This window comes from Columba livia, chromosome 1, assembly GCF_036013475.1.
Source record: "Columba livia isolate bColLiv1 breed racing homer chromosome 1, bColLiv1.pat.W.v2, whole genome shotgun sequence".
In the NCBI taxonomy this organism is placed as follows: domain Eukaryota; kingdom Metazoa; phylum Chordata; class Aves; order Columbiformes; family Columbidae; genus Columba; species Columba livia.
In genome coordinates, this window is record NC_088602.1 from 65,565,365 (window position 1) to 65,586,927 (window position 21,563).

At 37.8% G+C, this 21,563-nt stretch overlaps 1 protein-coding gene across 1 annotated transcript in view; it reads right to left on the reverse strand.

Annotated features, from left to right (window-relative positions):
• Nucleotides 1–5,903: 5,903 nt before the first annotated feature.
• The window catches only part of GCC2 (GRIP and coiled-coil domain containing 2), a 30,028-nt gene continuing 14,368 nt past the window's right edge, over nt 5,904–21,563 (reverse strand). Inside the window, exons 13-23 of the mRNA XM_065060022.1 lie at nt 21,400–21,562; nt 20,757–20,857; nt 20,552–20,629; nt 19,713–19,850; nt 17,724–17,845; nt 15,757–15,933; nt 14,069–14,286; nt 12,527–12,721; nt 11,642–11,781; nt 10,675–10,876; nt 5,904–9,537 (exon numbers count right to left, since the gene is read on the reverse strand). Coding sequence (XP_064916094.1) covers nt 9,467–9,537; nt 10,675–10,876; nt 11,642–11,781; nt 12,527–12,721; nt 14,069–14,286; nt 15,757–15,933; nt 17,724–17,845; nt 19,713–19,850; nt 20,552–20,629; nt 20,757–20,857; nt 21,400–21,562 — 1,605 coding nt within the window. The 3' untranslated portion in view covers nt 5,904–9,466. The remainder of the gene's footprint in view (nt 9,538–10,674; nt 10,877–11,641; nt 11,782–12,526; nt 12,722–14,068; nt 14,287–15,756; nt 15,934–17,723; nt 17,846–19,712; nt 19,851–20,551; nt 20,630–20,756; nt 20,858–21,399; nt 21,563) is intronic.

The window sequence follows — 21,563 nt, forward strand, 5'->3', positions numbered from 1 at the left end:
TTGCTCCTTGTCACAGTTTGGTTTTGCTTGCCAAGTTAAGGAATCCAAACATAGCAAAATGTCACAGGGAATACATTTCTGTACAAAAAGGGAAATAAAATATATGGCTGGAAAAGGGAAAGGATGATATGCCAGAAGAGGGGCAGATAATCCTTCCCCTCTACTCAGCACTGGTGAGGTCACACCTGAAGGGCTGAGTCCAGTTCTGGGGTCCCCAGTACAGGGCCCGTGGCCAAACTGGAAAGAGTCCAATGAGTGGCCACTAAGAGGACTAAGGGACTGGAGCATCTCTGCTATGAGGACAGGCTGAGAGAGCTGGGACTGCTCAGCCTGGAGAAGAAAAGGCTCAGGGGGATCTAAATATCTGAAAAGGGAGGGTGCAAGGAGGAGGAAGCCAGGCTCTTCTCAGCATTCTCTAGTTACAGGACCAGAGGCAAAGGGCACAAATTGAAACACAGGAGGTTCCCTCCGAACATTAGGAAACACTTTTTCACTGTGGGGGAGACCAAGCACTGGAACAGGTTCCCCAGGGAGGTTGTGGAGACTCCATCCTTGGAGATATTCAAAAGCTGCCTGGACATAGTCCTGGACAACTGGCTGAAGGTGGCCCTACTTGAGCAGAGAGGCTGGACAAGATGACCTCCAGAGGTACATGACAACATCAAACAGTCTGTGTGTCTGTTAAAAGAGGAAACAGACACACTGACACCCCCCCCCCAAAAAAAAAAAATTTAATGAGTCTGTCAGCAGAGCTTCCTTACTTCATCTGAGTAAGTACTCATTCTGTGCCAGTTGAAGGTCATGGTACCCTTTTGGGTTTCTTTCTAACCAACTTTGGGCGGTCTGCGATTACTTGGGGGCAGCTTCATGAATGTCTTTAATTACTTCAGTTTGTCTGCAAGGATTTTTGAGGTGTCTCCCATTGCCCATCCTCCTGGGGAGCTGTACGAGGCAGCTGCCCCTGCCTGCTGAGCCCGGCCAAAGAGCAGCACCTCTGACCAGCACTGCCTGGAATGGGAGGAGGTGGCTGGGCAGACGTGTGACTGCCAGGGCAGCAAACTCCGAGACAGTAAACTCTGGAAATAATTAACCATCAGGGCCTGCCAACGAGCGCAGCCGTTACGGTCCTTCCCTTACAGAGCACATTAATAGATTTAATGGCAAGTGAATTGCACCACACGCAGTTTTCCAATGCTTTTAAAGATGACATCCCTAGAGCCTCATCCACTAGCAATATAATCTCCAAGTAGCAAAGGCATTCACAGAGAGTGGGAGAGCCTCCACCAAACACGTACGCCTGCCAAACGTTAAGTACGAGCAGCTTTCGGAAACGCCGTACCAAGAAAAGCCAGGAATCCAGTTTCTCGGAGTACCTCCCCAGGCTCTGTGCGCTTTGCAGCAAGTTTGTGCCTTGGCATTGGAGTCTGATTTAAATTTTTGTTGTGTCTTGCCGTACAACAGAAATAACAATTCTTGATTGTCATTAATTCTCCATTACATAGTATTTGAGCGTGCTGGCATTCTAATTAACTTGTAAAATTCAGTCCAGAACACTTAAGCAAATAATTTAATAGGATTCACAAACACACACTGCAAACTCCAAAGAAAATAAAGGTCTTTCCTTCCAGTCCAGTAAAATGAAAGCCTATGAGCATTTTCTTCCTATGCAGTTTTTAAAAGATGTGGTAATCTGCCTACTTATTTCTGTTTACAAACCCATCGCGGAGTTAAACATTCTGCTGCTAATGTACTTGGCATCAGGAGGAGAAGTGCCATTATCCCCAGCAGACGAGTGAGGAAACAGAGACAGAGAAATGGAAATTAAATTCACAAAGGAAGCTTGTGGCAAAGCAAGGACTTTGGACTCGGTGTCTCCAGACCAGCATATTAATCACAAAATTAATGTATTTTTTTTCCCTCATCCTATCTCTCTGTGCTAGACTAGAATAAAAAGCAGTTTTAAGTAGACATACGTTTCTTATGTTCTGTTTCCAGAGCATCTGCAGTCTTTCGAAACTACTGAAATGCCAACATATAGGACTGCAGCTGGCAGTGGCAGATGTGACAGCAAAGAACCTTTACCTACTCAGAGCCACACACATTATCAGCTTTGCTGACACAAAAAAAGACCATGGTTATAGGCCTGTGGAAGAAGAGAGGAAGGAATGGTTATTGGGGGGACGGACAAGAAAAAGGCTGATTGGTGAAAGAGTTTGACTGTGTCTCTCTGTGATCACAAATGTCAGCATCTTCACAACAAGTTCTTCTTTCTTTGCCACAAAGTGTGTTACAATTTTGCCACAGTGATGTGAAGAGACTTGAATATGTAATTTTCACCAGTAGTATTTGTTCTAGCTTTTGCATTCTCTCAGAACTTTGTGCAACTGCAGACGCTGCGTTCTTCCTCATGTTGTTATTGACTCCAAGTGCCTGGTAACGTAGCAGCCCTGTGGTTGTTTACCTCAATATAACCAATGGATTTCAACTGTAAATTGTGTCAGTGTTCTTCATGTCATACCTTGAAAGATATGAAGTTAAAGCAACAGCAAACTTTGGCCATTGAAGTACGAATAATTTTTGAACACATGGTGTCCAGCTAAATATTCCTAGCAAAGCTGTTAATGGATCCACAAATAAGGAATTATTTAGGTTTCATATTCTTGTTCAGCATTAATAACTTCACAACTTAGTTGTAGAAATAAGTTTTAACCACTATTTTATCTTCATTAAAAACTTTGCTATTTTTAAAAACAGTATATATTTTACTCAGAATACTAATAGGCTTATTTTAGTGATCATTCTGAAATCCTTATAAAGGCAAAATTAAATTTCTGCTTCGTGCATTGTAGACATACCGAGTAATTTGGCTTCACCTTTTCTTGGAAGATGGAAGAAGATTACGTGAGAACGAGTATCACTTTTATAGACTGATGTCAAAACCCTGCAAAACTGATCATTAAAATCCCATATTTAGCAGCATAAATTTCTGCTTCATGATAAGGTCAGTAATTGGATGAATGCAGTAACAGCTAAAGAAAAAGCTTATGGCAGCACCACAAAACAGGTACTTAAGAAAGTAACTTAATGACTATTGGCAATCATGGTATTATTCTCACATTTTTATTTAAGATTGTACGCCACTTGCATTTAACAGAATAGGGAAATTTGTCCACCACAATGTTAATTGTTGTGGTGCTTTAAAAGAAGTTCAAAACTAAAAGCTTAGTCTGGGTAACTAGATAAAGCTATAAAAGGGTTAATTTAATACACAGTCATCCTTTCTGTTTAACAGACTATTCTCATTATGCTCCACGTATCATAAAAAATAAACCACTCCCTGAGCCACCCCAAATTCCTAACCCACCCATCAGAAATATTTTTTCAAAGTGATTACTGTTCAACTGCAGAATGTAGGGAACAAATCTGATGGCAAATCCTGCTGACAAACCCATCCTTCTCTACCACATGTGGACCGTATTTTAGCACGAGCACCTCTAGCTATTGAAAGATCAGCGGTGTCACTATTGCTTATTAAAAAAAAAAAAAAAGTCATTGTGCGATGACAACAACTTCATACAACCTGTTAGAATTACCTGTTTATTTTGTGTGGTTATTTGGATGTTTTTGCTAATGCCAGTAATCAGAGGTCCTCTGAGGAGAGGAAACGTAGCTCAGGAATCAGACAGCAACAAAGTCAGTCAAGTACCTGGGGATAACTAGAATCATAGAATGTCCTGACCTGGAAGGGACCCACAAGGATCATCGAGTCCAACTCCTGTCCCTGCACAGGACAACCCCACAGTTCACACCATGTGTCTGAGGGTGTTGTCCAGTCTCTTCTTGAACACTGTCAGGCTTGGGGTCGTGACACCTCCCTGGGGAGCCTGTTCCAGTGCTCCACCACCCTCTGGGGGAAGAACCTTTTCCTAATGTCCAACCTAAACCTCCCCTGACACATCTTCCTGACATTCCCTCTGGTCTTGTCATTGATCACCAGAGAGATCAGAGTGCAGACAGACAAGTTCCAACTGGAAGTAATTCAAGTCTGTCATTTTTCTGTTTTAAGCTTTTTGTCACTGCAACTTCCACCCTCCACAGAATGTTGCAAAACTTATGGGCAGCTTTTCTGCATTTTTTGAAAATCCTCCTCCTGCAATAAAAGCATCATCCATCCACTACCCCCCACCACTCTGCAAACTACTGGTTTAACCAGTTTCCAAGAGAAAGGCCAGTTGGAGCAGGGACAGAGAGCCACCATGCTAACAACAGGAGCTGGTTTAAGTTTTGATTGCTTCCAGCAGCTTCTCTGTCTTCCAGAGGCTGTGGCCCTCTGCCCGTGGAGCACTGTGACCACCCACCATATCCCCCTGCAAAGGGTGGCAGCTGCAACTAGATTACTGCAGCTTAAAGTAAATGGTGCGACTGCTTGTGAGAGGAACATTAACTTGTCTGTATAAATATTTGGATGCTAAAAAGCCAAAATGATACAATTGGTCTTCTCCCTTGGCAAAAGTAATGCTGAGCATCAGCAACTTAACTCTGCAAAGGGGAATAATGACAGGAAAACAGCATTTAGGTAAAAACATTTTTCTGGGGTTCTGCAATGTTTTCCATGGTTTTTATTTCCGAGAAGTTCGACATGCTGCAAAGGGCAAGAGATCCAAGAACCACTATATACTTCCACTCCAGAAATGGTCCGAGTGTTTTTGGAACAAGCTTCAATTTTTCAAGCAATTAAACATCCAGACGGAACAATAAAAAAAAACCAAACAACACCTTAAATCTTATATACAGCTGCTATCCAATGCCTGTCAATTTAAAACACTTTCAAAGGCCATTATAAGATAACTGGGATTGTGCCCATGCCCAAAACAGCACATTGTTTTTTACACCAATTACCTTTACCTTGGATTCTTAAGAAGCCTGCAGGCATTCAACTGACCACAAAGAGAATAAATGATTCGCTAATACTGAAGTGGATTTACTTGTTGGAGCAGTAGCCGATGTGCATTTTTCTACTTCATTTTACTATATTCTTGGTCTTCATTATTCAGTCCAGCCTTGATCCTCAGGATGAGCCTGAGGAACACAGGACAGGAAGGAAGCCTTTGAACCTAAGATGCACCTTCTCATCCTTACAGGACTATATGCTAAATTTTAGATCAAATTCAGTTTGCAAGTAGCCAGACTATTCCCCTAAGCATATATACATCTGTTAGAAATTGACTTTAAATATCAGACTTTCTTTTTTGACTGTTTTATATCCATTTATGTCAACCTATTTTGACATCCCCTCTGACCACATATTTGTATAATACATATAGCCTAACAAAAAATGGATGGCAAGAAGAGAAACACACCAAGCTCTCACTTAAACAAAGCAATCAACCCCCTCTTCATCCACAGAACATCTAATTTTTTGCACTACAACTGTGTAGATACAGAAAAATTATCAGAGGGAATTAGGGGAGAGGTAGTTACATCCACTTCAAAGCTGAGTGCTGATTTATAAGGTGGCTAGTACTTAAAAATACCAAGTGCAATCCTTGCAATCAGCATGTTAATACCTTCTGCATCCCTCCTCTCCTTCATGTCAGATATTGTCAGATTGTTGGTGACAATCCAATAACACATTTGAAGTAACTTAAATTAGCCTTTTTTTTGAAAGCTTCATTTTTTTTCCCCCAAACAAGCATAAGCAACCAGTTTCTTTTCCTCTTTCATTCATCCAGAAGTATCCACCACTGTTATTGCGTTCCAAAGCAAAGACTGCAGCTGCTATACCAGATCCATAGAATCTTCTCTTCGGTACCACAGTAAACACCCCCTTGTTTTTTATCTTGCACCTGAGTAGCATTTTCTCAGGTAAGAACAAGCATTCAGGGAAAAAGAAAGGCACTCCATTGGGTAAAGGTGACCTTTATTGAAGTGACGGCCATTCAAAAAGGCCAAAGACATATTTCCAACCAAAACACTTATCTATTCAGACTAGCAATTCTGAAATTACTACAACAAATATACTTTTACTTCTCCATACATTTGGTTTCTCAGCTTGTGGGTGGTTACTGCTATTTAACGGAGATATTTTCACAGTACCAATGGAACTATCAGGTAGCTGAGGAAGTATTGGTGCACTGGGTGAAGCCAAGGCATAAGTCAAATGAAACCTAGGTGGGTAAGCTGCCTTCAAAGCCACTTAGTACAAACTCAGGAGAGTTTTTAAGCATTCCTCCACAATTTCAGGATATACTGGCTTTTATCAAAGCAAGAGGATGGAGGGCAATAGCCAAGGGAAGATTTAAATTTGGAAAAGAATTTAAGCATGTATTCTCTCAATTATGCTTTGGGGAAATGAAAAGATAAAAGCAACTCTACCTTCCCATGGGTTCCCTTTGGCCATCCTGAACTGCGAATCCTACTGGCCACATCTGCACTACAACCTGACAAGCTCTGGTCTTCCCATCTTTTAACTGGAGCACATTTTGCTTTCACAGGTGGGTCTCCTGGGTAAATGGCAGATGGATGGCACATAACCCATTTCTAAGCCAGCACAGGTAGTTAAAAACGCAGCTACAGTGCACACATAGGCCTTTGAACCCCAAACCACTCCCTTGTTTGTTTTTTAATTAATAGATACTCTGTTGTTTGGGGGTTTTTTTTATGCCCTCCTTAGGCTTACCCTGACAGCAAGCTGATAAAAGAGTAAAATTTGGGCCTAAGCTTATAAACTCCCTGGGCTGGGGTTACATTTTCTGGGAAACATCCTAACAAAATATGGCACTGTAAAGAAAAAAAACAAATGAATGAACCAGAAAGCAAAGTCAGAACAGTGCTCTTCCAAAAAGAGTACCACAGTATATAAAGAAGCAGCAGTACTAGTTACAGTTTTAAATTGCTTTTTGAAAGCAAATCACAGCTACAATGCTGTACATTACAAATGCAAATATATGACATGTAAAAAGTTCTCTCCGCAAAATAATCCTTCTTCCAGTCCACATCCTTCTAAGACATTTACTGCAAGTGCGTATTAAACTTTGATATATTTGTTTACATACAGTTTATTGCCACAAAGGTAACTTCTGGCAATCTAAGTAACAGAATACAGCTTAGTAGCAGTTATTAAAATAGCCTTACATTAAGATCTTAACCTTCCATTGTAAAAAAAATATATGTAGAGTAATGCAAGAGGTATCCACTACATTCATAAGTACAATGCTTGAGTCTTACTACAGTGAGCACGCAACTCAGACTTGAAATAAGTCAATAAGCAACTGTTATTTAATACAGCCAGTGATACATGTTACTTGCATACATTTATTCACAGTTTACAATGTTAAATCATCTATAGTTCTGAAATATGTGCATTTTAAAAGGAACTTGTAACAGCTCTTTAGTGAAAGCAGAGCAGACATTGTGCAGAAGAAACTAAATCAGGTCAGCTGCAAACTGAGTTTGAATGAAGACAAAGTCGTAACCTGCCACTCATGTGCTTCCATTGTTACAACTGCAGGAGAATGACTTGCACTATTTTTATGCATATTTCAAATCTCTCCTATCGTTCTGCTTTGGCGCTCTTTTGAGTGACATTAACCAAATCCAGCTGTGAATAAGGAGTTAAAATTCAACATCTGAGATCAGGTGCAAATTATAAGTGTTGAAGATATGGTAATAATTTCAAACTCAAATGCTAGAATGCCTAAACATAGCCCCATGTTTGCTATCCACATTTCCAAACTACAGATGCCTAAAAGACTCATCCCCATGCTACCATTTGTCAGTTCTGTGATCTAAAAGTCCACAGAGAATGTTTTCATTAGTAGCACAAACCATAAAGATTCCAGTTAGAACACATATTGGAGGGGAAAAAAAAATAGGTGCTGAAGACCATGGAAAGGAATTAAAATATCTAAATAAAGCATGTTGACTTTGTTCATTGTGTACTGAAACATATACAAGCAGCAAAAATTTAAACCAAAAGCACAGTTACCGAATAGTTTATTTTCAATCTGTGCTGCCTTTCTGCTGTTCTTATGTCCAGATTAATCTCAGTCTTAAGTAAGGTAATATTAAAGAAATTAGCATAATTTCCTCAGGGCCTCAACTAAGATAGATAGGAAATACTATTTCACATTGGTATGTATACCAGGGAACAATTCAGTGTGAAACAACACAGAAAGCATGAAAACATGAGTGTAAAAGATGGAAAGACTCTTTGGAAGGTAAGCAGGGTTTGAAAACATGTATATGCATTTTAATAACTTATAAATAAATTAAGATGGTGAAAGACAACATGGACTAGAATGAGGAAAAAGAAGACTGAAGCTAAAAGAGGTGTGTTGATAATAGAAAAAGTAATTCTGTGGCAGAGATGTATTTTTCTCGAAAAAACCCCAAGCATTCTGTTGAATAACCTGGAGCAGAGATTATCTCATCTGTGCATAACATTTGTGTAAATGACACATGGGAACACAGAAGCGAGAGAAGTATATAGCTTCTTCAATCACTAGAACATTTAAAAGATGCATCTACTGATAAAATTTTGTCCCTTTTTCTCACAAGTTATTGTTAGGAGTCTGACCTACAGACTCAGATTTAGTGTCTACAATATGACTAAATCAGTACAAGTAGTCTTTTCACCTCCGTACAGGCATCACTACAGTAATGAAATATTTCTTCCTGGTCTTGAACACAAACTTCCAACCTCAGGTTAAGAAACCACAGCTTAAGCCCTTTCTCTCCAGTCTTCAGCTCACAACCTCTGATTCGTGGAGTACTATACCAAGACTTCAATAGATGCCATTAATCTCTCCTACAGTACCATGCTTCAGATATGTTTACTATATTTCATATAGTTTTAGGTACCCTCTACATTTTTTTGGACCGTTACCTTCATATTTTCAATCCAGCTTTTGAAGAAAACAAAACAACCAAGACAAAAGTTATAGTCAATTCAAAGCAGAAAATGCCATTTCTGTTTCTTAATGATCTTACATTTTGTAAGCATCACCAGAGAGGAAATAACTCAATTTTGATTTCTTCAGTGTGCAGAGTACAACACTAACCATATTGGTGAGCTGACAAAAATATGTGAAAGAAACTGTAAACATTTCATAATGCCTTAAGTCTAGTTATTCCAGTTATTATGTTAGACCAAGTTTCTAAATCAATATCAAAAGATTTGTCACAGGTTTGTCAAATTCTGTTTCCAAGCAATTTGCAATTAATTTGTCACTTCTCATTATACTTCTGATTATCAGCTTTCTCATTTACAAGAGGAATAGTTCACTGCTGTCAGCATCATATCAGACAATTTTTCAGACCTATCTTAGAAGAATCTAAAAAGCTGAAAATAACACATGGATAAAAATGCGTAGTCAGTGCCACAACACCAAAAGCTTGTTCTTCTACACTGAGATTTATCTTTGCAGCTGTGGAATGTGTTTAAAGATTCGGTGTTTCCACTGTCTCATCGAAGTCCTGACCAGCTGTGGAGGTATGAAGCCCACCCAGAGGGCCGTGAGGTACTCTCTTCCTCACCTGAAGGAGGAAGAAAGACATACTGTAAACTAACTTCATTATATTAGACATTGCATCATTTGGTTAAATGACCTTGTTTCTCCCCGCTGCCGCTTCTATTCTTTTTTCAAATTAAAGTTGTTGAAAAGATAATATTCAATACTTGCTCTCAGTCTGGCATAGATGTGTTCATGGATTTTATCACCAAGTCTACTTTACTTTGGGTACTTAAGGACGTGTTAAGAAAGCCATTCATCACCTTTCTCCAGAAAAAAAACCCAAACCAAACCAACAGTCAGCGTTCATTACAGTGTCAGAAGAACATTGAAATACTGTGGACTTAATTTACTTCTCATCTTTCTGAATGCAAACCCTACCATGGAATGTAGTACTTTGCCACTCACCTTATTCACATGATTTTGTTCACAAGTTTTAAGTACTTCATATATACACATGGTACTTACTCTTTATATTAATCTTAAAATAAAGAATAGTTCAGTTGCTAATGAAGTACAAAAGCTACACGTTGTTATTGAGGAGTGACAAACAATACCTTAAAAAGTGTTTTTAAGGGGACAAATGCTTAGGGTATTTGAAGCGGAGCCAGAACATTATTGTACTATCAGCTCTTGGGTTAATTTCTTGCAAAGGTGTAACTCTTTCTTTCCTTCCCTAGTCCCTTTATTTATTAAATGAAAAGCATATTTTGTTTAAGAGGTTTTTGAAGTTAATATATTGAAACTAATATTAGATCTGCAGTACTGCCTGGAAAGGACCACTTCTTTAGAACACCTGCCAAAAAAGTAATTAATTTATTTTAACTTCTATTTTAAGGTCACTTTGACAGAAATCTTTAATTCTACTCAAAATGTGGGCACATTACATTTTTGCAACATACTATCCTCTTCCTAAAACATCTAAGTTTCAGAAGAAATTATATTTTACCTTAATTTTATTTATATGTTTAGGTATTTGTTTTGGTTTCTGAAAACTGAATAGTAACTTCCCAACAGAGTCAAATGTTTTTATTGCTAGCTCACTGGCATTACACTGCTAAGCTTTGTTTTTCCTCAAAGGTCTAACAAGAAGGAACAGAACTTCAGTTGCCTGTACTTCCACTTATCCTTTTTAACCAACAATGTTTCGACTACCACCTACCTTGAGCAATTGCAACCAGCTTCCCCTTCTCTTCAGGGCTGAGCTGCAACATGGTGTCTATTACTGGGAGCAGCCTTTCTTTCTCACTTCCTGATTTTAGAAATATGAACTGCAATAGAACATTCTTCAAGTATTCTAGGTTAGCCACAGACTTTTCTCTCTCTTGATTTCTTTCCAATCTTCTTATTTCATTCTTAAGAAGCTGCAGATGATGGAAAATTATGAAATACTGTTTGCTTCATATAATGAGAAATTGAACAAAGGTCTTTTGAAAAGCTAAAAAGCTAATTATGCAGCTTGCTTCAAAAGGAATAAAGTGTGCACAGCAACATATTCTGGACAAAAATCCTTTGATACTTGAACACACGATAATATAGTCCAGAAATAACTTTTAATTGATCAAAAATATATTTTTTTGATAAAATCTGTGGAGTACTTACCGTGACATACAGTACCAACTTTTCAGGAGTTGAACAGTTAAATAAGCAATGTGGATCAAAGATTCAACAATATTATAATTTCATTAAGAAACTTTTTATAAAGGAAAGCTTAGCATATTTAGAGAATATGTTAACTTCCAAAGTGTTTTCAGAAAACTCAGGAAGGTACAATGAAATCATACCAAACTCTATTAGCATGTGTACCTCTAAACATATATCTTCTTTTAATTTAAGACAGTTAAATAGGTTACAGGAAGAAAAACCACACAACGCTTCCCTCAGGATTTACTGCCTTTATCCAAGTGAAAACAGTAAAAGCACATTAAACTTCCAAACTAAAAACCTGAGGTCAACTCTGGAAGTGCTACTTAGTCCCGTGGTATAAAAGCCCTTCTGAAATTAAGTTTTGCATTACCAAATTCTTATATACTAGGATTTTCTGAAACTTATTTGATGTTAAACATTTAGCCTAGGAAACACACCACAGAAATTAGAGCCATCCCCACATTTCCTACATGTCTACTAACCTTAATTTGTTCCATTAGGATTGCATTGGTTGCTTCTGATTCACGAAGTAATTCATTCAAGTGATCAGTGCTCTTTGCTGTTGTGTTTAGTTTCTGAATCAGTTCATCCTTGGTGAGTTCTGTTTGCCACTGAGTTGGTTCTGCAATTAATTGGAAAGAAAACAGAGAAGGAAAAAGCAATTGCATCTACTTTATACTAAGTTAACATTAGGACTTGATTGATGTAGCATCTCAGAAACAAGTTCCACCCAAAGTCAGACTGCAAAATGAGTGGGCATCACTGCTGCTGCTGCATGCTTTTTTTTTTTGTGAAGAATTTTTGTATATATATTAGAAGGGGTTTGGCAAATCAGTTCTAAGTACATCAAGATACATGGGTTTAATTTACCCCTCGTTTCCTTCCCATAGATGGAGATTTTTCAACACCTCTCCACAAAGTGCTCAGTAGACTTTTAAAACATGATCAGATGCTACCATATGTTTTTCTGGTTTTTTTTTAGGGGGGAATCTTAGAACACTGTTCTTCATACGGGCTTTCCTTTTCCTGGGAAAAATACCTATGAATAAATGTCTGTTCTAATAAGTCACATTAAGATGGACATTTTATCCTTTCATTAATGAGAGTTAAACCAACACTTAATTGTCTCTAGTAGAGACTAGTCCCGAATGCAAAAAGCTCTGTAACTATTCACTGACTTGCTCATCCAGTCTTTTCCCTTTGGAAAGTCACAAATATGAAATATTTGTGCATGCTCAGTGGCACTTAAGTAGACCTGTGTCTTGCACCTAAAAGCATGAAAACACAATACTCTGAGGTATTTTGAGGGCAGAAACTTCTGCAACTTACATATGCAAGTGCTCCAAAAAGCCACATGTTCTACCTACCAAGTTTTGTTTCCGGGGAGTTCAGAAGTTGTTCCAAGGATGGTATGTAGGTGCTGGATGAAGAGACAGACTCTGTGTCTGTTGTTTCCATACCTTCTCCCTCTTCCCTAGCTACCGTGTGCACATCGAGAACAGGAAGGTCAGTGTTTCGCCGTTCTCTTAAGTTCTTCATTGCTGGATTTGAAACAGCTGGACCTGAAAAATACTTGCTCATGTTTGTCATCAGAATGCAGCTGGTGGGGCTGTTTAACAGGTATGACAGTCTCAAATTGGAGAGCAGTACATAAAATAGTCTTCAAAAAGCAAGGGGAAGAAAGGTGAAGAAACGAGAGAAAGTCAGATACACACATAACATTTATAATAGAAAATATAGACTCTCACTGCTAAAACACCATTCCAATCAAAGCCTGCTTCTAAATCCAAACTTTATTGGCAATTTCTATTTCAGTGACTATGAAATCTTCACGCAACCCTCCCTGAAGATGTGTTACAACACATCTATGTTGTATGACAAACTATGACAAGAGTGTCAAATGTTTTTAATGCAAAACAGAATTAGTTTTTCTTTCAACCAGTCCTGTGGGAGGTGTAAATTATTCTGTTTTAATACTGTGTGTACTATCCTCTTGCTTCAGTAACATACGGAAAGAGTAACTTCTTAAACTGTTACTGCTACTCAGCAAATGTCCAACTACATCCTAATTACTAACTTTACAGATACAAAAACAGCACTCGAGCTTGAACACAGTAAAATCCTAAATTAGGAGTCAAATAGTAAGTATATCAATAACAAACATTGTTAAAACAGCTTTCAGTGCACTTTTCTTTAGCTTTACCACTCATACTGGAGGCAGAAGTCCAGTATGCTCCAAAATCTGAGACAAACTGATAGGAAGAGCACCCAATATTTACACAGTAATCTCCCTTCACCTGTCTGACAATGCAGGTACTGCAGAAGAAATAACACTGATGCAGATTCTAGAACAGAACAGAATAGTTCCAGTTGAACTTGACCTCGAACAATCACTTAGTCCAACTGCCTGACCACTTCAGGACTGACCAAAAAGTTAAAGCATATTATTAAGGGCACTGTCCAAGTGCCTCTTAAACACTGACAGGCTTGGGGCATCAACCACCTCTCTAGGTAGCCTGTTCCAGTGTCTGACCACACTCTAGGTAAAGAAATGCTTCCTATACCTCCCTTGATACAGCTTTGAACCATTCTGACATGTTCTGTTACTGGATACGAGGCAGAAGAGCCCAGCCCCTCCCTTCTCCAGGACTGGCATTCCAGCCCTTTCACCAGCTTTGTTGCTCTCCTCTGGACACGTTCAATTACCTTAAGATTCTGAAGAGACAGTAATAACAAAGACACATTCCCTACTTTGTATCAGTGGAATGATATGGCATGCTGCAGGTCCTCCAGAAAAGGTTTCTGATGTATTACAGAACCACACACAATAAACACATTTTAGATTCAGACTCAGGTACACAAATTTGTATCTAAACCCAAGAAAACCTGGTGTGATGACTGAAAATTACCTCTAGTGCTTGGTTCACTCTTGAGTTGGAAGAGCTGAGCCTCTACTCTGGACAGTTGCTGCTGAAGCGTCTCTACTGTCTTCCTGTGCTCTTCCTGCAGGTTCCTGACTTGATCTCTGAAATTGTTCCGGAGAGCTTCGTTCTGGGCTGTCAGCTGACTCAAAGACTGGGCATGCTCCGTTTTCATGACCATGTTCTCAGATTGTATTGTGCAGAGCCTGAAAACAGTGTACACACAAAACATAAGAAATGAACAGCAAAACACTGACATTTTTACATTTCAAAATTTTTATAGTTTACAGTAGTTTTCATGAGTGGGATTATCTGAGAAAGACTGTACAACTTTTTCCCCCATGTAAATTCCTCTTTTTACAGGGAAAAATCTAAGACTGAGAAAGTTACACTTATTATCTATCATATGAATGCACTGCACTATTCATTTCTTTTTCAGAACACAAAATTCAGATATCTTTGGGAAAAAAAAGGGAAGTATTAGAGACACTGTGGTCTAAACATTCCTAAATTCTAAACTCACAACATGATTGTTTATAGTGTCATACAGTGCATGTCACCTTATACTCCACTTCCTTCAACATTTATTTACCAAACACTTATGCAGGACTTCTGAAAACATTAGTTTCTAAGAACCTAAGTTCAATTTTTTTAAGCTTCAACTTTCAGTAAAATAGAGCATAGACGAGTATAGCTGTTAGCAAGAAAAGTGCCAGTAACACATCAATTGTGCTTGGTTTGGAGGTACTCCAGAAGCAAGATAAAATTGTCACAAGCAATTAAACAAGTGCATGTATGGAAAGACTAAGCATAGGACTTGCCCTTATAAGCGTACAAATTTAAATATAGCCAGAGTGGCAAAGAGCTTGTCTCTCTGGGTACAAAGGGAACCTACTGTGATATGGGTTGTTCCCAGAAAAACGCAGAAGGACATGATTTAGTTAATTACAATGAATCATCACGTGTCTATCAGGAACAGACAAAACAGTACAAAGATGGAAACAAGAAGTCAACAGTTCCTAATACGAAGCTGTAATTTCTCATGAATATCTCACGTGAACTTCTTTGTACTCTAAATAAGAAAAGACAATGAAAAACCCTTTTTGAAGAGCTCAGGTATTAGGTACATATGTGATTTTTCAAGAAGTGATACAGGCTAAGCAAATTCCTTTTACTGTGAAAGAAACAGCAGATTAGGACTGTGAGAGGAACAGACTTAAAAAAACAGTACTTTTAGTAAGAAAGGCATTTGGTCGAAGCAAGACTGGACATTTTTTCAGTGAAATTGTGTGCTCTGCATTTAACTACCTTATTTTTTTAATAGGAAACATCTGTAAAATTTAGCTGAGCAGTCCAACACAAATGTAATGCTCAGTATTGGACTTAGAAACAGTCAATGTGCTTAAAAAAAATGTTAATTTTTATGTCTGACAATTAACTGGTAGAAAGCTTGCAGAAATCTCAAATTCCCTTATCAGCTATCACTTCATTTTCATCGCTGAAACTTCTGAAGGCTGATAAAAAACAGCAAACAACTATTTTGAAAATTCCCTTCAAAGACTTTCTTAATTGTTATGCACTTTCTTTGGGAAGTGCAGTTAGAGGCCGCTATATGCCCAGCCCTTGAAGTTCACACCGAATAAAAATATCTGTGTCTGTTCATCAGCAAACCGTACTTTTCACGGAGTTCTGCCTCTTTTGCAACAGTCTCTTGCAGCATCTTATTGTGTCTTTCCAGCAGGGTGTCGTGTTCAGACTGCAACGCCTGGAGTTCAGATGCATTCATCTGTGAATTACGCTGAGCATCTTGCAGCTTAACTTTCAGCTGATCTATTACCATTTCCAACTGTTCTCTTCAAAAGGACGAGAATAAATAAAGAAGATACATTTAAAAATAATTACATTATTTCAGAGCCTACATTATATCCACATTTTGAATAGCTGATCCACCTTTCTTATTTATTAATGAAAATCAATATAGCACCAGGATCAAAATAATCTTAGAATGTGACTGCAGCAGAAACAGTTAGGAAAGTTCTGACTGTGTTTCAATATATGCACAAAAAGGTTTAGTACATAACAACTGTACTGCTGGGAACATGACTATTGGGATGGGTAGTGTGATTGCTACTGCCTTCTACTTCAAGCTGGCTTGGAGGAACAAGACAGAGGGACAATAATATGTGGGATGCAGATGGGAGAAAAAAAATTATTCTTAAAAGTGGTGGACTTTTTTTATTTGTTTAGGAAATGCACTTCAGTTCAATGAGACTGAGTACAGCAAAGGACTAGAAAGCAACATCAAAATCCATAAAAACAGATAAACTGTTGGACAGAAATAAATCAAAATCATATACACCACAAGGAAAAATTCTTAAGTCAGACGCATTTTTCTTTATGTTTTCTGTATTTATATATGCAGACATCTCCATTATCTCATGTACTGTGTAGCTCATTAACCCTTATCATTCATTTGAAAAGTATTTGTCATCTGTTCATTGCTTTATTGCTTCTCCATTTTGTTTCCAAGGTGACCCTCACAAAAACCTAACAATACCAGAACTTCTTAAATCTGCAAAAAAGAGAGACAAAGAAAGGCAACTCTTGCAGTTTGCTTGCTTCAAAGAAAAGAAGAGGTAGATGTGTTTAAAAACAAAAACAAAACAAACAAACAAACAACACCAAAAAAACAAAACAAAACAAACACCCCCCCAAACCGACCATAAAATCCAAGTCCTCTAACAAAAAGCACAGATCTCCCTCTGGTGGATTTTCAGCAGCAATTGCACGTACTGTTTTATGACCTGTGTCAGAAATTACTTTTGACATAAACACCCAGTCTGTCACCAAGGACAGCTATCAATTACTTATAAAAATAACTTACAAAAAATTATCTTTCGCAGTGGGTTCAGACATTTCCTGAAGTGAATCTGAATTTACGTAGCTTATGACTATACTTACATGATTTGCAGGGAACATTTGGCAGTGCAGCCTTTTTTTCCCCTAGTCTTTCCTCACATAAAAGCTGGTAAGTATTTCCTAAATCTGCTGAAACTGATGCCTGAAGTGGCAGACAGAGCTTTAACTACACGAAACCATTCCTTCTTGAAAAGTTCAAAGTGAGCTCAGCTGAACAGTACCAATCTGGTCTTCTCTTCTTAGCTGGAAATGGCATGTTGATGCAATACTTTTTGGCAGAAAAAAATTATGTGTCAGGTCTACACAGAGGATGCTGGCTAATTTTTGCTCATGAAAATCTTTCTAACACCTTACTTCTCCCTCTGACCGTAACAACAGGTAATCTACACAAACATAAATGTTGAAAAAGACAAATCAAGGAACTAGAAAGGAATGCAGTACCAGTAAAAACTTCTGATCTTTCTTCTGTTCACATTTGCATTACCACAGTTAGATTACAGATCAGATAAAGTTTATAGAAATGAAGAAGGGTTTTTTTTGTTGGTTTGGGTTTTTTTTAACCTAAAGTGACTGGGGAAGAAAACTGTATCCCTTCTGATATTTTTCTTGTTCAAGCAAATAGTTTAATAGTGGAATTCACTTGTTGGTGAGAAACTAGCGAAGGCAAGCACAACAACTCAAGTATCAGTATTTTTCTGTATGCATATAAAGATTTTAGTTTTACCTTTCTTGTTTGGCTCCCTCAGATTCTGTCTGAGAAGCAGATTTATTCTTTTGCTGTTTCAGAACGTTATGAACACGAACTTTGTAGCTCTCGAATTCAGATGTAACAGAGGCTTGTTCAGCCTATCACACAGAAAAAAAAGCCTTAATAAGTTATGCTATTGACTATATTACTCATTTCTTTAAAATGAAATACATCTTACATTAAAAACATTAAGAACCACTTGTTGTATTTTCTTCTTTTAAGTGGATAATTAAAATTATGACAATCATAACAGATCATGTTTCTCTACACTTTAACTGAATATCATAAAATGTGAAACTTTAAAAAGAGACATTGATTTTCAACATACCCCTACTAAAGAACCGAACAAATACTTGCAAATTCCAAAACTGCATTTGACAGGTTCACAAGCAAAGGGTTCTCTCAAACAGCTTTAAATGAAGACAAAGGTGAAGGGCAAAAAAAAAAAAGGGTAATTGTTTTTTCTTTTATACCACCCAGGTGTGAAAAGTCAAATATGCCTGAAAGTTATGCATAATTTTGAGGACTTAAATCGGTCTTGTAATGGTATTACACAGCACAAGATATAATATTCTAGCTGATCGTAAGGGCGTTTGGTCTATTTTATCTTCTAAATTCAGCCGACACATGAGTTTCTGTGAACATACAGAAAATCACCTCGTAACATAGTTTCACCCTTGACTGTACACTATACAGCAAGAATTATTCCCATGATCCAAGTACTCATGTTACATATTTTTCTAAGAAAACAAAGATGCGGATTTTCATTCTTGGATCTTAGGAGAAGCTCACGGACTCATTCGTCATCCTGGAGATGACTAAGATGCTCCATTCTCCAAGAGAAGGATTTTGGAAAACTTCTCTTCAGCTGACCTGGTGACTGAAATTCCACAGTGCTGACCCCAACTAGCCACTACTCCAGATTCAGCTCCAGCTTTTCTGAAGTCTGTACGATTTGTAGGCATTTCTTTAAATTAATCCTCCTCTTCTCTTCCAGTCAAACTATGCGAGTTAGAACATTCCTAAGTTCTCAGGTACACAACCTTAAATGTCAACATGACTTTTGCTTTCTAAGCTACTATCTGCTTTAGTGCCCACCTTTCCTTTGGACAGAATTTTCCTTTGTTAACAGCCTTGTAATAATATATATTTTTCAGACATACGGCATCTAAAGAGGAAGGCTAATCTTCCAACAGCTTCATGCCATGCCGTCATAGAAGATCTACACTCAGACTGGTTTCACAACATCAAGGAGTAAGCTGTCATGGATAAGTACCATAAGTCCCCAGTTACAAAGAATGTACTTATAAAACCATGATCCATATCTACCAGTATGACTCAGACAAGCTGCCTGTAGCAGCAACCACAAAGTTTGTCAATTTCGGTTCACCTTTTTAAATCGCAGTAAACACTATATTCAAGGAACATCTAACACAGTATTATATGGACAAAAAGCTCGGCAATATTGTCAGCGTCACATGTAGCTCAGCTGCCAATTAAGAAGCTTCTCATATAGCAGCAAATTAAAAGGTGCTTGCAAATATTTTTTCCCCAGTTTTTTAAGTGGTATCTATGTTAATGGTTTTTCTATGGAGCAAATTATACTATTCTGTTTGTTCTTCCCACCTTTTGTTTAAAGGCTTCTCCTTCCACCCTCCTCAGTCTACACTCGCTGATCATCTTAAATGAATTCTGACTTCCCACTACCACCACAGGTTTCCCCTACTAGAAATATAAGAGTGCAGTCCAAATCTTCCACCACAAGTGATAGACAACAACCAGGACAAAGTCTGATTTGTCCTCTATACCACCACTCAACTACATTAAACACTGGGATAATTCTCAGTTCTTGGCAGATAAAAAGACAAGAGTGAAAGATCTGCAAAATATTTTTAGAGAAGCAGGCAGAGAGTGCTGTAAATCTCCCTTCTAAAGTCTTTGACAGTATTTCTCCCACTAGAGTACCTGGGCTGCTCTGCACTCTTCTTGCAATGTTGCAATCTTTTGCTGGTAAGCACTCAACGTACGCTGATGTTGCTCTGAAGAAGTTCGCAGGTGTTCCTGAACTTTATGCTTTTCTGATGTTAGCACAGCCACTTGAATCTGAAAAAGTCAGTTGAAAACTTCACTATGACAATTTTTTTTTCTTCCCTCTTCAAAGGCAGATGCCACAGAACACATAGTGTTCTAATATAGTAATTCCTGCACAGAACTGGTGTATATAAAATCAAAATCCAAGAAAAACAGACATGGGTTACTGTGCGCATAATTTTAAAAAAAATATATTATGTTGTCTAAAGTGAGAATAGAAGATAAAAATTACAGTACCGGGGTGGCAATATTTAAGAAGCCAACCCCTCTCCCTTTCTTTCCCTGCTACCTTTAATTACATTCAACTCCTATTCTGCCCAACCAAAAAAAATTACACAGATGGACACCACTTTGGATTTTTGCTGATAATATTGCATTATTTTGTTTTTAAATTGAGAAACTTCCATTTTAAAAGAAATTATTTGACAGCTCTATCCCAGCTACAAGCTTCAAATTATGCAGTCTTCTCTTCTGGTGTAAAGAAAAAAGAAAAAGGAATGAGACAGGGTAAGCCTGTTTAAAGAACATCACAGCAGAAATATTTGGGGAAAGCAGAAAATAGACAAAATTCATTTAAGAAAAAGAACCAGTAACCTAACAATAGAAATAATACCTTTTCATTCTTCAGCCTATATTCCATCTGCCCAGTATGAATCACATCCTTATTACTTAGATAAGAAACCTTAAACTAACAAAGGAGTGAATTTTCTTGCCTTATAGGCTTCCACTTGCTGCTGACTGGCTTCCAGTTCCCCTTTTAATGATGCCTGCAACATCAGAAGGTCATTTTCCTGCATGACAAAATTATCTGATTATTAAAAAAAAACAAACCTCAGCAACTTCACAATTCAGCTACCAGCCCATTTTTTAAAAGTTAGTTCACAAATGGAATACACACTCATTAACATGTGGACTTACAGCTTGTTTTGCATCGGCCAGTTCTTTTTTGGTTTTCACCAGGAGTTGTTTTATCTTGGCATTTCTTTCCTCATCCTGTTGCATAGTTGACTGAAGTGACTCTAATGCAGAAAACAGCAGTTATACACAAAGGAAAATTCCCCTATTTTCCTAAAAATGTTGGAAAATATTTAAGCAAATCCTGACAGATTTCTTAAGAGCTGCAAACAAGTAGCTTACAGTAAGTTTAGCATCCTATTTTCAAGCACACAAGGTCTTCAAATAAATGATATGTCTCTTCAAATAAATTACATGTAAGGATAGTTTTTAACCACATGCTAACTAGTAAAGTTTTATGAGTGTGATATGTCATAATGAAAACCCGTCAGTCACCAGCTTTCAGAACTTATGAGTAACTTAATCAGGTAAGAAACACAGTTTATCAGGCAGGTAATTTGGCTTTTATTTGTTGAACACAAGATCGAGCAACTAATAACATAGTAAAGTTTTCTTTATGGAAGAGTAATTTTGACTATGTAACTGTTCAGTATTCCCTGAAAACTTTACTCTCACTCATTAACTTGAGTTGTTTCTGAATCGTATCTTTTACTATTACTATTACTAACTATACCATAGAGATTATTGCTGTTTATAGTTTACTCACTTATTTCTTCCTGTAGGGTCTCTTGCTTCTGTTTCTGAATCCCTGTCTCTTGCTCAAGATCTTCTATTCTGCCGTCTTTATCAGTAATCTTCTGATTAAGTTCTTTTACTAGCCTTTCATAATCAGCTATTTCCATATCCATCAGCGTACTCTTTTGAGCATCC